Source organism: Ailuropoda melanoleuca, chromosome X, assembly GCF_002007445.2.
Source record: "Ailuropoda melanoleuca isolate Jingjing chromosome X, ASM200744v2, whole genome shotgun sequence".
Classification (NCBI taxonomy): domain Eukaryota; kingdom Metazoa; phylum Chordata; class Mammalia; order Carnivora; family Ursidae; genus Ailuropoda; species Ailuropoda melanoleuca.
In genome coordinates this window covers 110,751,790-110,764,003 of record NC_048238.1, presented here as the reverse complement: position 1 = coordinate 110,764,003, position 12,214 = coordinate 110,751,790, and the positions used below count along the sequence as shown (strand labels likewise).

Below are 12,214 nucleotides of genomic sequence, written 5' to 3'. Positions count from 1 at the left end.
CGAGGGCCCCGTCCCTTCCCCGAGGCCGGCCTCCTGGGGTGGAAAGTGTGGGCGGGCTGGCGCGGGCAGGAGGGCGGGAAGGGCGCGGGGCTTTGCGTGTGATTGGCAGCCTGGCCGGCCAGTGAACCTGAGGTGGGGGCGTGACGCGGCTCAGAGCGCGGAACATGGCTGGGCTAGGTGTCGGAGTTGGTGGCGGCGGCTACAAGGACGAGGGCGACGAGGGCGACGAGGGCGACGAGGGCGTGCTCCAGGCGGCCGTGGAGGTGTTCGCGAAGCTAAAGGTGCCGCGGACCCAGGAAGCCACCCGGGGCAGCGGGGGCCGGGCGGCGGGGCGGGCAGGGCCTACTGCGGAAGTCGGCAGCGGCCCCTGTCTATCAGTTCCCGGCCGCGGCCTGTGTCCAAGTCTCTGCTATTTGGGCGGCCTTGGGCCTTTGTGCTTGCTGTCTCCGTGGTCCGTGCCTGCTAGTTCGGGCCGGCGCCACGCGCGTGCTGCACCTTAACTTACGTTGCAGGAATTCTGCGGGACCTTGCCGGGCTCACGAAGCACATGCAGACACGGGGAGGGCACGGGCCCTGGCCTCGGGGAGCTTGCGGGGTTTAGGGGGAGACAGGCAGTGTCCGTGCCACCCTGTTGAGTCAGCGCGAGATGCCCGTGGTGGCAGTAGTGAGGAAACCCGCCCCACGAGGTCAGATAGCCATCCCAGGTGCCGCACCGCACCGCACCGCCGCTGCTCTGCCTCACCCCTTTGTCTGTCCCCCATCCCCTTCTCCCCTTCCCCCCTCCCCCTCCCCCGCACTCCGGATAGGTGCAGTCTGCCTTCTCCCTGGCCTTTCCCTGTGGTCCCATAGCTGGGAGCCTGGATCAGAATCTCGGAGTCTTGCCAGAGCCTCTAGTTGCTACTAGGTTAAACTGCTATAAGAGCCTAGAACGGGCGTACTTAAAGGAGGTGGGGTGACAGGCCACTGGGGATGTGGGCTGAGAATAAGGAGAATTTAACTCTGGACAAGATGGAGGGAGAGCGCTGCCAGCAGGCGGTGGGGCTTGGGGAGCCTACGTGTGCTAACAAGCCTGGTGTGGGCTTGAGGGGGTAGTAAAGTTGTGTGAAGGAAGGAGCATTTCAACCTTTAAGTCATACTCGCTTTCTAAAGCTTCCTGGTTTTCCTTTCCTTGATTAGGATCTCAACTGCCCAGTCCTTGAGGGTCTTTATATCACAGAACCTAAGACCATTCAGGAACTGCTGTGTAGTCCCTCGAAGTACCGCTTGGAAATCCTGGAGTGGATGTGTGTTCGGTAACATCTTTGTTTCTTCCTCCCCTCCCCTGGGATACACCAGGCACCACTCAACCCACCTGAGAAAGATGGGTGTTTGATATTTTTATAAGTAGTGGGACTCCCAGAAGGCTCCATACCCTACTCCAGGTCACCATGAGAACAGCTGTTTGGGTCAGAAGTGCCAGCCACGGAAACCATCCTCACAGTTGCCTTGAAAGTGCTGCCCCCACCCCCCAAGCCAGTGCTTTAGCTGGTCTGTTTGCCACCTTGCTAAAGTGCTGAGCTGGGCTTCTGAGGGTTCTCCTTGCTTTACTAGTTTCAGAGCTGGCAGGGGCCTCGATCCTTTCGTTCTCAGACTGGACTTGTGAACTGTCTTGCGTCTTGCCATTGAGGAGTGACAAGCAGGACTGAGACCCAGTTTCTCAGTCCTTCAGGTCAAGGAGTGTCCTGGTGGGTGTGCCTGGCTCTGTGCAAGGGAAACAAAGCCTACCCAAATGGCAAGGGTAAAGATCCAGAAAGTCCCAAGGAATGTTCCTTGCGAGCAGTAGTAGCCCATGAGCTGAGCAACTGTCTGAAGGCTACAGAGGGAAAGGAAGGCTTGACCAAGCCTCTCATGGAACACAGGCTCCTGTGTTGTTGGGCATGACCTCCAGGACCCTCTCTGGAGTGGCCATGGTCGGTTGGTACAGGAGTCTCTCAGGAGGCTAGGTCTGCCCCTGTTCCTCTTCAGCCTTGCCTCTCTGCCCTCACAGCTCAGGAAGCTGCCTGGGCGGGAGGCTTGTGGTGGAGCAGTGAGGGTACAGCCTGCACCCAGCTGGCGTACCTGCCAGGCCATAGGACGTCAGTAGGCTTGGCCCTGGGCTGGGTGTCTTACAAATGGCTGGGAGGAAGGGGAGGCATTTTCATGCTTGAGCCTCTGCATTTCCAGCAGCCTGTCTTGCTGTCCTCCAGGCCCTCCCGCAGGCCCCACCCCAGGCCTCTGCTCAGAGCATTCTTGTACCCTTTTGCTCTCCCTCCTGGAAATACCCTCAGGTCTCTGCATAACTTTCAAAGACCCAGCTCACAGGTCCCAACTTCTTTTTAAAGGTCTCCAGCTCCCAGAGCAAAACATATCCCTTTTTCCCCTCGGATACCCACAACCTTTTGACCACACCCCTCCCTGAGCCCTCAGCCCATTGGTTCTCTTTGGCCTGCTGTCCTGTCTGGCTCTCCAAAGCACTGGGAGCTGCTAGAGGGCAGGTACCAGGCAGGACTCATGCGTCAGCCCCAGGCTGCAGCACAGTGTTGGACATACTTGAAATGTGCTCTAGGCTGTTGGCTGATAAGCAGGTGTATGGACGCATGCACACCCATGTATTATTCCAGGTGCCTCAGGCATGGATGGGTGTCCTCAAGGAGCAGGGGCTCTAGCAGCTGCAAAAGGCCCAGGCATGAATCCCAGCATTGGGCATACCTTTGTAGTCTGAGTGTTGTGGATGTTGGCGCAAGGAGGTGGCACTTGAACTGGGAGGGGACGGGTAATGGTGGGTGCTCATTTCAACAGGAGTGAGGAATCGAGGTGTGGGAGGGAGAGCTGGGCAGCAGTGGCCCGAACAGCAGCTTGGGGCAGCTCATGCAGAGCCTTGCAAGCCATGTGAAGGGCTTTCCACTTCATGCTCTAGGCAGGGCAAGCACGGGACCAGGGAAGCAAGGGCGACTGAGGGGTTCTGTGGTGGATGGATTTGGAGGGGAGATGGTGGAGGCAGGGAGACCGATGTGGAGACTGTTGGAACAGCCCCAGGAAAAGATGGCAAGAGCCTGGCTTGGAACGACAGACGGCCACTGCCAGCCCTGGAAGGACCAGTGCATGGTCCAGGAGTCTGGGAGGAGAGGCAGTAGTGGGGATGGCCTGGGCTAGTGCAGGGGTCTCGAGTGTTCCCCCAGGAGGAGGGGGGCACAGCCATGTCTTGGAGAGGCTTTCATGGGAGGGAGCCCAGATTTGCCTGGCTTAGGCTGATGCTGGGGACTGGGTCACCCTGCTGGGTGGGAGGGATGGTTGGGAGTCTGTGGGTACATTCCTCAAATGTTTTTAGTATTTTATAAATACAAGCAGCTGAATTCTTTGAAAGAGTAGACAGGGAACGTACAGTTTCTTCTTACGATCCCAAGCTGGCAAAAGGCCATAGGCCTAAGGTCCCTAAAAGAGGATTGGATAGAGTTTAGCTTCTCCCACGTTTCATATTGGCTTTACCACTTTAGCCCTCAGTTAGGGCCACCTTGTCCACCCCGCTCTGGGTGGAACCTGGAAGCTGCACCCAGTGTTGGCCTTGGGGCTCAGCATGCTGGCTCTGGGTGGGCCATGTGCCCAGCTGGCCCTTGGTGTGGGGGCAGGGCAGAGCTGCAGGGCGCCCTGGGTTGCTGAATTCAAGGCATCTGGGTTTCCTTGACTCCTGAAGAACTATACGTGCTCTCAAGGCCTTGAGTGCCTTTAGTTTCTGCCCTGCTCCCTGCTGCCTCAGGAAGATCAACTTTAATGAAACCCCTTTCTGAGTGAGGCCACTTAGGCTTTTGTGGATTTTGTTCTCTAGTGTGTTGAAGTGGTTTGCTGTGGTCCAGCGTGATGGATTGCTGAGTGCTGTCCACTCCTCGGTGCCTTATAAGTGGGAATGTTGCCCAGCAACCAGGCCCAGGGCCCAGCCTCCTAGCATTTCACCTGGTAGGCGCTCCTTCTGCCCCTTCTGCGCCATCCCTCTTTGGCAGAAGAGCTGGTTGCCTTCATGAGTCATGAAGACGGGCAGTGCAGCGGAGGCCCCCTCTATGCTGTAGTCCTGCAGTGTGGAGCCCGGGACCTCAGGTCCACGGTGGCCACTGCCAGCTCCCAGCCCCCAGTACAGTGAAGGCAGGTGTGGCCTGGGAGGCAGACTTTCATTTGGAGACATGGTCCTGGGGAAGGAGAAGTGAGCCCTCTCCATGGACCAGATACTGTGCCCTTTTCTACCATGCTAAGTCAGCAGGCCCCTAGGGCTGGCGGGCCTCCACACCATGATGGCCGACTAGAGTCCTGGCCCTCACTGTCCTGTGGAAAGAGCCTCTTTATCTTTCTGTAGGGAGGGCCTGCCCTGGCAGCCAGCTTCCGAGGCTCTCTGGCAAGCAGGCGGCAGTCTCGGCAGCTGGAGTGATACTCCCACGGCCTTGGTGCTATGCTAGGGCTGGAGCTCACGTCTGGGGGTGTAGTGCTCAGACTGACCCCTGTTCATGGTGCAGACCTCCTGGGGGGGCCTGTCAGGGTATTGTAGCCCTTACTGCCTTTGAATGTGGTCTGTGTCTGGAAACGGTTTTGCCCATTAGCTCGCTGTCTTAAGGCAAGATGCTTATGAGTGGCCACTGTCCCATTTATCTATCTGATATTGTCAAGGCTGGGGTTCCGCTAGACCTAGAGGAACAGCTGGGATTGCTGTCTCCCAATCCAAGAGGCTAGAACTGTGATCCCAGAGCCTCTCATACTAGGAGCCCCCAAATGGTTTAAAGCTGTGACCTGGAGTAGGATAATCTCACGATGATTTAAGCTTTTCTAAAAAGAGAAAATGTCCTTCTTTTGAAAGAGCTAAGCATGGACATTTACTAATGGCAGATTATTCCATGGCGAGAGGCCATGGTCATATATTTGTTAATACACACTGGCTGCCTTTTTTGTGCTGGCTGCCATGGCATTAGACCCCAAAAGTATAGAATGGAAGGTTATCTCCTGGCCTCAGTGAGCCTGCAGTCTGGGAGGTAAGAGCCCAGTGGGAGGACAGTGCCCAGGTCCTGCTGTGACAGAGGGATGCCAGAGTGTCTGTGGACATGCCTGGCCCTTCCCCAGCTTCCCTGGGGAAACGATGTCAGCCATGGGCTTCTCAGGATGAGTCAGAGCCAGTGTGCTTGGGCTAGGTGGGAAGAAAGTACTCCAGGCTAAGAGGAACAGATACACATGTGTGCAGAGAGGTGTGAGAGGACACCCAGGCAGGGCCTGCAAGGGTGCCAGAGCAGGAAGGGCCTTGGTGGACATCCTTCAAACAGACTTGCACCATGGTTGAAAGAAAAGCCAGCGCCGTGGTTCCTTCTGAGAAAGAGCTTAGAGCTCTGAGGAATTCAGGGTTTCCCTCTCGGGCAGTCATTTTGGTTTTTTATTGTGAGATTTTAAATGTTTTATGTATTTATTTTTTTGAGAGGGAGAGAGTGTGTGTGCTCGAGAGAGAACACGAGCAGGGGGAGGGGCAGAGGGAGAGGGAGAAACAGACTCCCTGCTGAGCAGGGAGCCTGCCCACGGTGGGGGGGGGACGACTGGATCCCAGGACCCCAGGATTGTGACCCGAGCTGAAGGCAGCCGCTTAACCGAGCTGAAGGCAGCCGCTTAACCGAGCTGAAGGCAGCCGCTTAACCGCTTAACCGAGTGAACCACCCAGGCGTCCTATTGTGAGAATTTAAATTTCAGTATTCAGATTCACATTTCTGAGGTATGCTTTCAGAAATACTTTGCGTTTTTTTCCCTGATAATTTATGTAGTTGAAATTCACATCACGTAAAATTATCCATCTTGAAGTGAACACTTCAGTGGTATTTAGCACATATACAAGTAATTCACTTTTTTAGAGCATGTGTAAGGAGGGGTTATCAGGGGGCCTCTGCTGCCTGCTCAGGACTAACCAGTTTTGCTCTTTCCCTGCAGGGTCTGTCCCTCGTGGCAGGACAAGTTCAGCTCGCTAAAGGGGGCCCCAGTTGAGGTGAAGATCCAAGGTGGGTCTGTGTTATGGGAGTTTGGAGTTGGGTGGTGGACTCTGGACAATTCTGAGCTGGTGCGTGGCCTCCTTAGCAAGTGGTACTGAATTTTCCATTGGATGGTGTTTACCTCTGGCTGGTGCATACTCTGGAGGTCTTGCCAGAGCCTTCTAGAATCAGGGCACACGCCTCCATACACTTCCACACCATGCATGGCCAGGGGGGATGGTTCCTCTCATAGGGGCATGCGAATGACACCAGAACGTGTCACCCTGTCTAGCCCATCCACCAAGGCACTGGAGGCAGAGACTGGTTCTTGCCAATGCTTCATGCGGTCCTGTCCCCATCTTCCTGCTGTGTGCGCGCTGGGCAGCTCTCCCTAGGGGCATATCTTGTAATGGCTTCTTTCCGATCCTTTGTTGGCAGAAACTGTCCTTAATCTGGTAATGAACATTAGGTAAAGGGGAGTAAATTACAGTCCTCATGATGGTGTCTCTAAAAGTCATATTTTCTGTGGGCCTGCATTTGGTTCAGCTACTCCAGGGTGGGTGACCTGAACCCCGGAGCCCCAGTTCAGGCTCCAGCTCTCACTGCCAAATTAATTATCCAGGGACACTTCCCCCAAGGCTGAAATGGGCCGGAAGAACAGGATGTTGTGTTTTGGAGCCTGCAGGACTGGCCTGCGGGCCGGCCTGGGCTGCACAGAAGTACTCCCCCTCTCCCCAGTGTGTTATGTCTGGCACTTTCCTACTGATGGGACCATGTCAAGGCCAGGTGAACCTGGCCATCAGACTGCATCTGAATTCTTTAACACATACCGGCACACAGATGCCAACCCCGCCCTCCGCCCAGTCAAAGCCTTGACCTTGCCATTCCCAGCCTTAGTTTCTTTTTCCGTAAAGCGGGGGTGATAACCTCAGCCTTGCCCACCTCATGGGAGTGTGCTGAGTGTCAGAGCAGGTGGTAGACATGAGTGCTTGTCAAAGGGTATAATCCTCCAAAGAGGATTAGGAGAATTCCTGAATTCATTTGAGCAGTATTTGTGGAGTGTCTCCTATGCACCTGGCATCATTTTGGGTGCTGGTGGTGCAGCAGTGAATTGTGCTGTTTACATGGCACTCATGTGCCAGCTGAGAGAGACAGGTGATAAATGAAGGCAGCAAAATTCTGTATTGGATGGTGAGAAGAGCCATAAACGAGCCAGGCAAGGGCAAAGTGGTGCATGGGTGGGTTGGGAAAAGGGTGGTACTGTTGATCTAAGATCATTGGGGAAAGCCTCTCTTTTAAACACAGACTTACAGGAAGGGAGGAAGCGAGCCAGGCAGATATCAGGAAGAGTAGTGTTCAGGGCAAAGGAACAGCAAGTGCAAAGGGCCTGAGGTAGTCTTGCATGTGCCTTGCAGCTGTGAGGAGTACCAAGGAGGCCCGGGTGGCTGGTGCAGAGTGGAAAGCAAGGGGAGAGTGGTGAGGGCAGAGAGGCAACAGGGCAGGCCAGATTAGGCCATGGAAGGACAGCTTTTATTCTGAGGAAAGCTGTGGCCTGACTTCGGGTTTAACAGTGTCCCTAAGGCCACTGAGCTGAGAACAGGAGGCCTGGGCAGAGGCAGGGAGACCACTGGAAGGCTCTCGCAGTGATGCAGGCAAGAGATGGGAGGGGGGCAGTGGAAGTGGAGTGTTGGCCAGATCCTGGATTTATTGTGAAGAGAGGGTCGTCCAGACTCACCAAGACTTGTGTATGGGCGAAGCAGGAGATGAACCATGGAGGACGCAAGGATTTGGGGTTGAGGGTTGTGGGTAGTGGGCATACTTGGGAGTAGAACTGGTATTCCTACAGTGTTTGCAGGGTTACTAATGCTTTCGCATCGGTGTTCTACGTGCTTCTTGCACCAAAGCTTCCAAAGCAGATGCCGGAGTTACGCCTGTTCTACTACTGAGCATGTGGGGGTAGGAGACGGGCCTTGCCTATGAAGGAGTAAAGACATTGCCACACGGCTAGGTCGGGGATGCAGAGCTGGCATTGGCCTCAGGCTTTCTAGCTCCAAGTCCTAGCCTTTCTCTGTCCATCAGATGGTTACTCAGATGTGGCTGGGCAGTCCCTACGCATGCAGTCACTCAGTTTTCCAATCTGTAAAATGGAGCTGCAGCCCCCCTCAAAGAGTTGCCAGCAAGGTGAAAGATAATGTTGATAAAGGCCTATAGGAAATTGACACATGTGAGCCATGGTTCCTTTTGCTTTGGCCTGGCAAGTTCTCTGAAAGGGTGGCATACAGCAACTTTAGAAGGTTCCCTGACCTCTCTCAGCTCCTCAGGTGCCTGGTTGGCTTCTGTTAGAAGCCAGAGTTTCTTATATGGAAGAACATCAGATGTGACCCCCTATTTCAGTCCAGGAAACTGATGCCCAGAGAGGTGCAAGTCACACGGCAAGAGGCAGTCCTGGGCATGTTGTCCCCCTGCCTCCTTGTCCACCCGGGCCTTCTGGACCCAGCCTGGCCTCTTGGGCACTGGCCTGCCAATGCCAGAGCAGAAGCACTCTCCTCAGAGCAGTGCTTGGCACTCTGCACTTTTGTGCACCCCTGGGTGCACGGTGCCCTCTCCTGTTTGGGTGGGCATCTGCAGTAATAGGACTCTTGTGTTCCAACAGAGATGGTGAAACTAGGCCAGGAGCTGATGCTGTGTGGGCTGGATGATCAGGAGCTCCTGAAGGTAAGAGGGTCCTCTCTGTCCCCACAGGCCGGGGGCCTCGGTGAGGCTGCGTTAGGGGTGGGAGGGGTTCTTCGCTCAGGCCTTTGCTCCTCAGGCTCGGGAGCCAGCATCCCCAGCCACTGCTCCTAAGCCCCCTGGGGCAGGAATCTATAGGATGCCCTTGCGTAGACTCCAGCCATCCCTAGGGCCAAGATGGGGAACACAACTGAGGAGGCTGGAGGCAGAGCTCTGGTTATGGTGACCGAAAGGACAGAGCACATCCTGTCCTCGGTTGAAGACTTCATACCCATTGACACTGTGGTAAGTACTTTATATGCCAGTAGTTGTCACACTCACCTGTGGCAGCACTTACTTGTCCTAGTCCCATTTCACAGGGGAGGTGTCAAACAACTTGCTCTAGGTCACCCAGTGACAGAGCCCGGTCTCAAAGCCAGGCCCCTGGTCCCAAGCCCATGCACTCTCCCTGACTAGCTGCCCCCTGCAGCTTTCTATACAGAGGTGGCACTAATTCCATGCCCACATCAGTCAAAGAAACCCTACCCCTGCCTTTAAAATCTTGTCAAGCTTTTGAAATAATTATTTTTACATTTTGGCTATTATAAATAATGCTGCTTGTTATGAGAAGCTTCCGTAGTTCATTTTTCTGGTTTATATAGATGTACAAGATGTTCTCCAAGACTTCTGATCGTTTTCGTGGGTGTTCAGAATGATCCAGTCTTTATCTAGCTGTGTTCCAGTGAGGAGGCAGGGTTAGGGTCGCCCTACTCCTCTGCCATCTTACCACTCCCCCTGGAATTGTTTTCTTAATTTCATTTTTGTATTACTCACTGCTAGCGTGTGGAAATACAATTAACTTCTGCATATTGCTCTTGTATCCTGTCAGATTGCTAAACTTGCTTACTAGTTCTAATGATTTTTTAGTGGATTCCTTAGGACTTTCTATATATAAGGTTGTGTCATCTGCAAATAGAGATAGTTTTATGTCTACCTTTTCCATTTGCATGTTTTTAATTTATTTTTCTTGCCTAATTGCTCTGGTAACACCTCCAGTATAGTGTTGAATAGAAGTGGCAAGAGTGGGCATCCTTGCCTTATTCCTGATTTTAGGAGGAAAGCATTTGATCTTCACCACTGAGTACATTGTTAACTGAATTTTTTATAGATGCCCTTTATCAGGTTGAGGGTGCTCCCTTCTATTCCTATTTGTTAAGTGTTTTTGTCATGAAAGGGTGTTGAATTTTGTAAATGCTTTCTCTGCTTCTACTCAGTTGATTATGTGGTTTTGTCCTTTGTTCTTCCTTTATTTGTGATGTTCCAAGTGTCTGGTATCATTTCACTTCTTTCTGAAGGACGACCTTTAGCAATTCTTTTAGAAGTGGTCTGCTGGGTCCAAATTCTTTTAGAGTTCACTTATTTGAGTGTGTCCAGTTCCCCTTCATTATTGGTGGATAGTTTTACTGGATACAGAATTCTGGGTTGGCAGTTCTTCTTTCTTCATAGGTTCCAGTGAGAAATCTGCAGTCTTTTGAGTAATTTTTCCCCTACGGGTCATGCATTGTTTTTCTACTGCTTTAAAACTTTTTTCTTTGTCATTTGTTTTCAGCAGTTTGATTATGTGTTTGTGGGAATATTTCTTTAGGTTTGTCCTGTTCGGATTCACTTAGCTTCTCAAATCTGTAAGTTTGTGTCTTGTTCTAAATTTGGGAAATTTTCAGCCATTATCCCTTCAAATGTTTTTTTCAGCCCACACATTTTTCTCCCCTCCTTTTGGGACTCCGATGACACACGTGTTAGACCTTTTATTATTGTACCACAGGTCCATGAGGCTCTTAATTTTTTTCAAAGTTTTTTCCCTTGCTGTTGCTCACAATGGATAGTTTCTGTTAATCTGTTTTCAAGTTCACTGACTCTTTCCTCTGTCCCCTCCATTCTGCTGTTTGGGCCGTAAGTGAGTTTTTTATTTCAGTTATTCTATATTCTAGCTCTAAAAAGATATTTCCTGTTTAAAAAAAAATTGTTTCTTTGCTGATGTTTTCTATTTAACTTTTGTTTCAAGAGTGTTCATGATTCCTTATTTAACATTTTTATAATGACTGCTTTAAATTTGCCAAGTAATTCCAACATCTGTACCATCTCATGACTGGTGTCTGTTGATTGTCTTTTCTCATGCAAGTTGAGATTTTCACGGTTTTCTTCATGTGCCAAATAATTTCGGATTATGTCCTGGACATTCTTGACTATTACTTTGTCTTTGGGCCTTTGATGGAGAATGTTGGTATTTGTGTTTTAGCAGGGACTTGACCTGGTTAGGTTTAAGCTGCATGTTCTGCCTCCTTCTCTGGCCTGTGGTTCCAGCCAGTGTCAGCTTGGTTTCTGCAGCCTTTGTGCTGCTATTCGGGCCGGTCCTGCATGTGTGCCACCCGATGGTCAGCCTGGGACCTGGGTGTTGGTCTCTCCTCTGTAATCATTCTTTGGTATGTTCACAAGATCAGATCTACCCCTGCATGAGTGGGGGTGAACCCAGGCATTCGTAAACAGATATAGGGTTGCTTTCCCTAGATCTTCCCTTCTTGTCATCTCTTTGGTTCTGTCTGGCTCCTGGGGAAAGGGCCATCCTTTGCTGTCCTGCAACCATAAACCACCCACTTCTGTGACTGTACCACAGTGCTGGGAGGACAGAGTGGAAGAAGCAGTAACAGGGTTTGCTCCCCCCATCCCATAGCTCCACTGAATGGAGAGGAAAGTTCCCTGCTCCCAGAGCAGTTTTCCATTATCAACCACCTTTGTCGCTGCTGCCACCCCTGCCATGATATTGCCTGGGGTCACAGAGCAGAGGGAGAGAGAAAAGGCCAGGGATTTCCCCTACTCTCCCTGGTTAGGGGTTTCCTTTTCTTGAGCTCTCTGTCTGTACCATTATGTTCCCTTCTGGGTTTGAGCTGGGCTGAGTGCAGGTCTAGGGAGACCAGAGGAGATAACATGGTAAATCACCACCAGTCTCAATGGTAACCTTGGATTCTGGCATGCCTCCCTGGTGTGCCTGCTGATATTTGCCCTTCCAAGACTATAGACACCTGACACATGCATTCTGTCCCACTCTTAGATGTGGGTACTCAGTGGGAGGGGAAGCTAGTCCCTCAGTCTTACCTGGAACTCTAACCCCTCCCTTCCTTTTTATCTTTAAAGATTTTTTTCGTTGTGGTAAAATGCACATAACATAATATTTACCTTTTTAAAAAAGATTTTATTTATTTGAGAGAGTGAGAGAGAGAAGGCACAAGTGGACGGTTGAGGGGAGAAAGAGAACCAGGCTCCCCACTGAGCAGGGAGCCTGACGCGGAGCTCAATCCCAGGATCCCAGGACCATTACCTGAGCTGAAGGCAGACACCTAACTGAGACACCCAGGTGCCCCAATATTTACCTTTTTTTTTTCTTCTCACAGTGTCAGCTTTACTCAATCATAAAGCAAAGTTAAATCACAATTATAAAGAAGGTTCAGGAT

General features: G+C 51.9%; 1 protein-coding gene across 5 annotated transcripts in view; it reads left to right on the top strand.

Annotated features, from left to right (window-relative positions):
* The window catches only part of HAUS7 (HAUS augmin like complex subunit 7), a 23,805-nt gene continuing 11,591 nt past the window's right edge, over positions 1 to 12,214 (top strand). The window contains exons 1-4 of one of the 5 annotated variants that reach the window (XM_034648846.1): positions 1 to 281; positions 1,177 to 1,283; positions 5,962 to 6,029; positions 8,653 to 8,714. In XM_034648846.1, coding sequence (XP_034504737.1) covers positions 165 to 281; positions 1,177 to 1,283; positions 5,962 to 6,029; positions 8,653 to 8,714 — 354 coding nt within the window. In that variant the 5' untranslated portion in view covers positions 1 to 164. Of the gene's footprint in view, positions 282 to 1,176; positions 1,293 to 5,961; positions 6,030 to 8,652; positions 8,715 to 12,214 lie in introns of all 5 variants that reach the window. The other 4 variants (XM_034648847.1, XR_004622294.1, XM_034648845.1 and 1 more) reach the window with 4 other exon arrangements.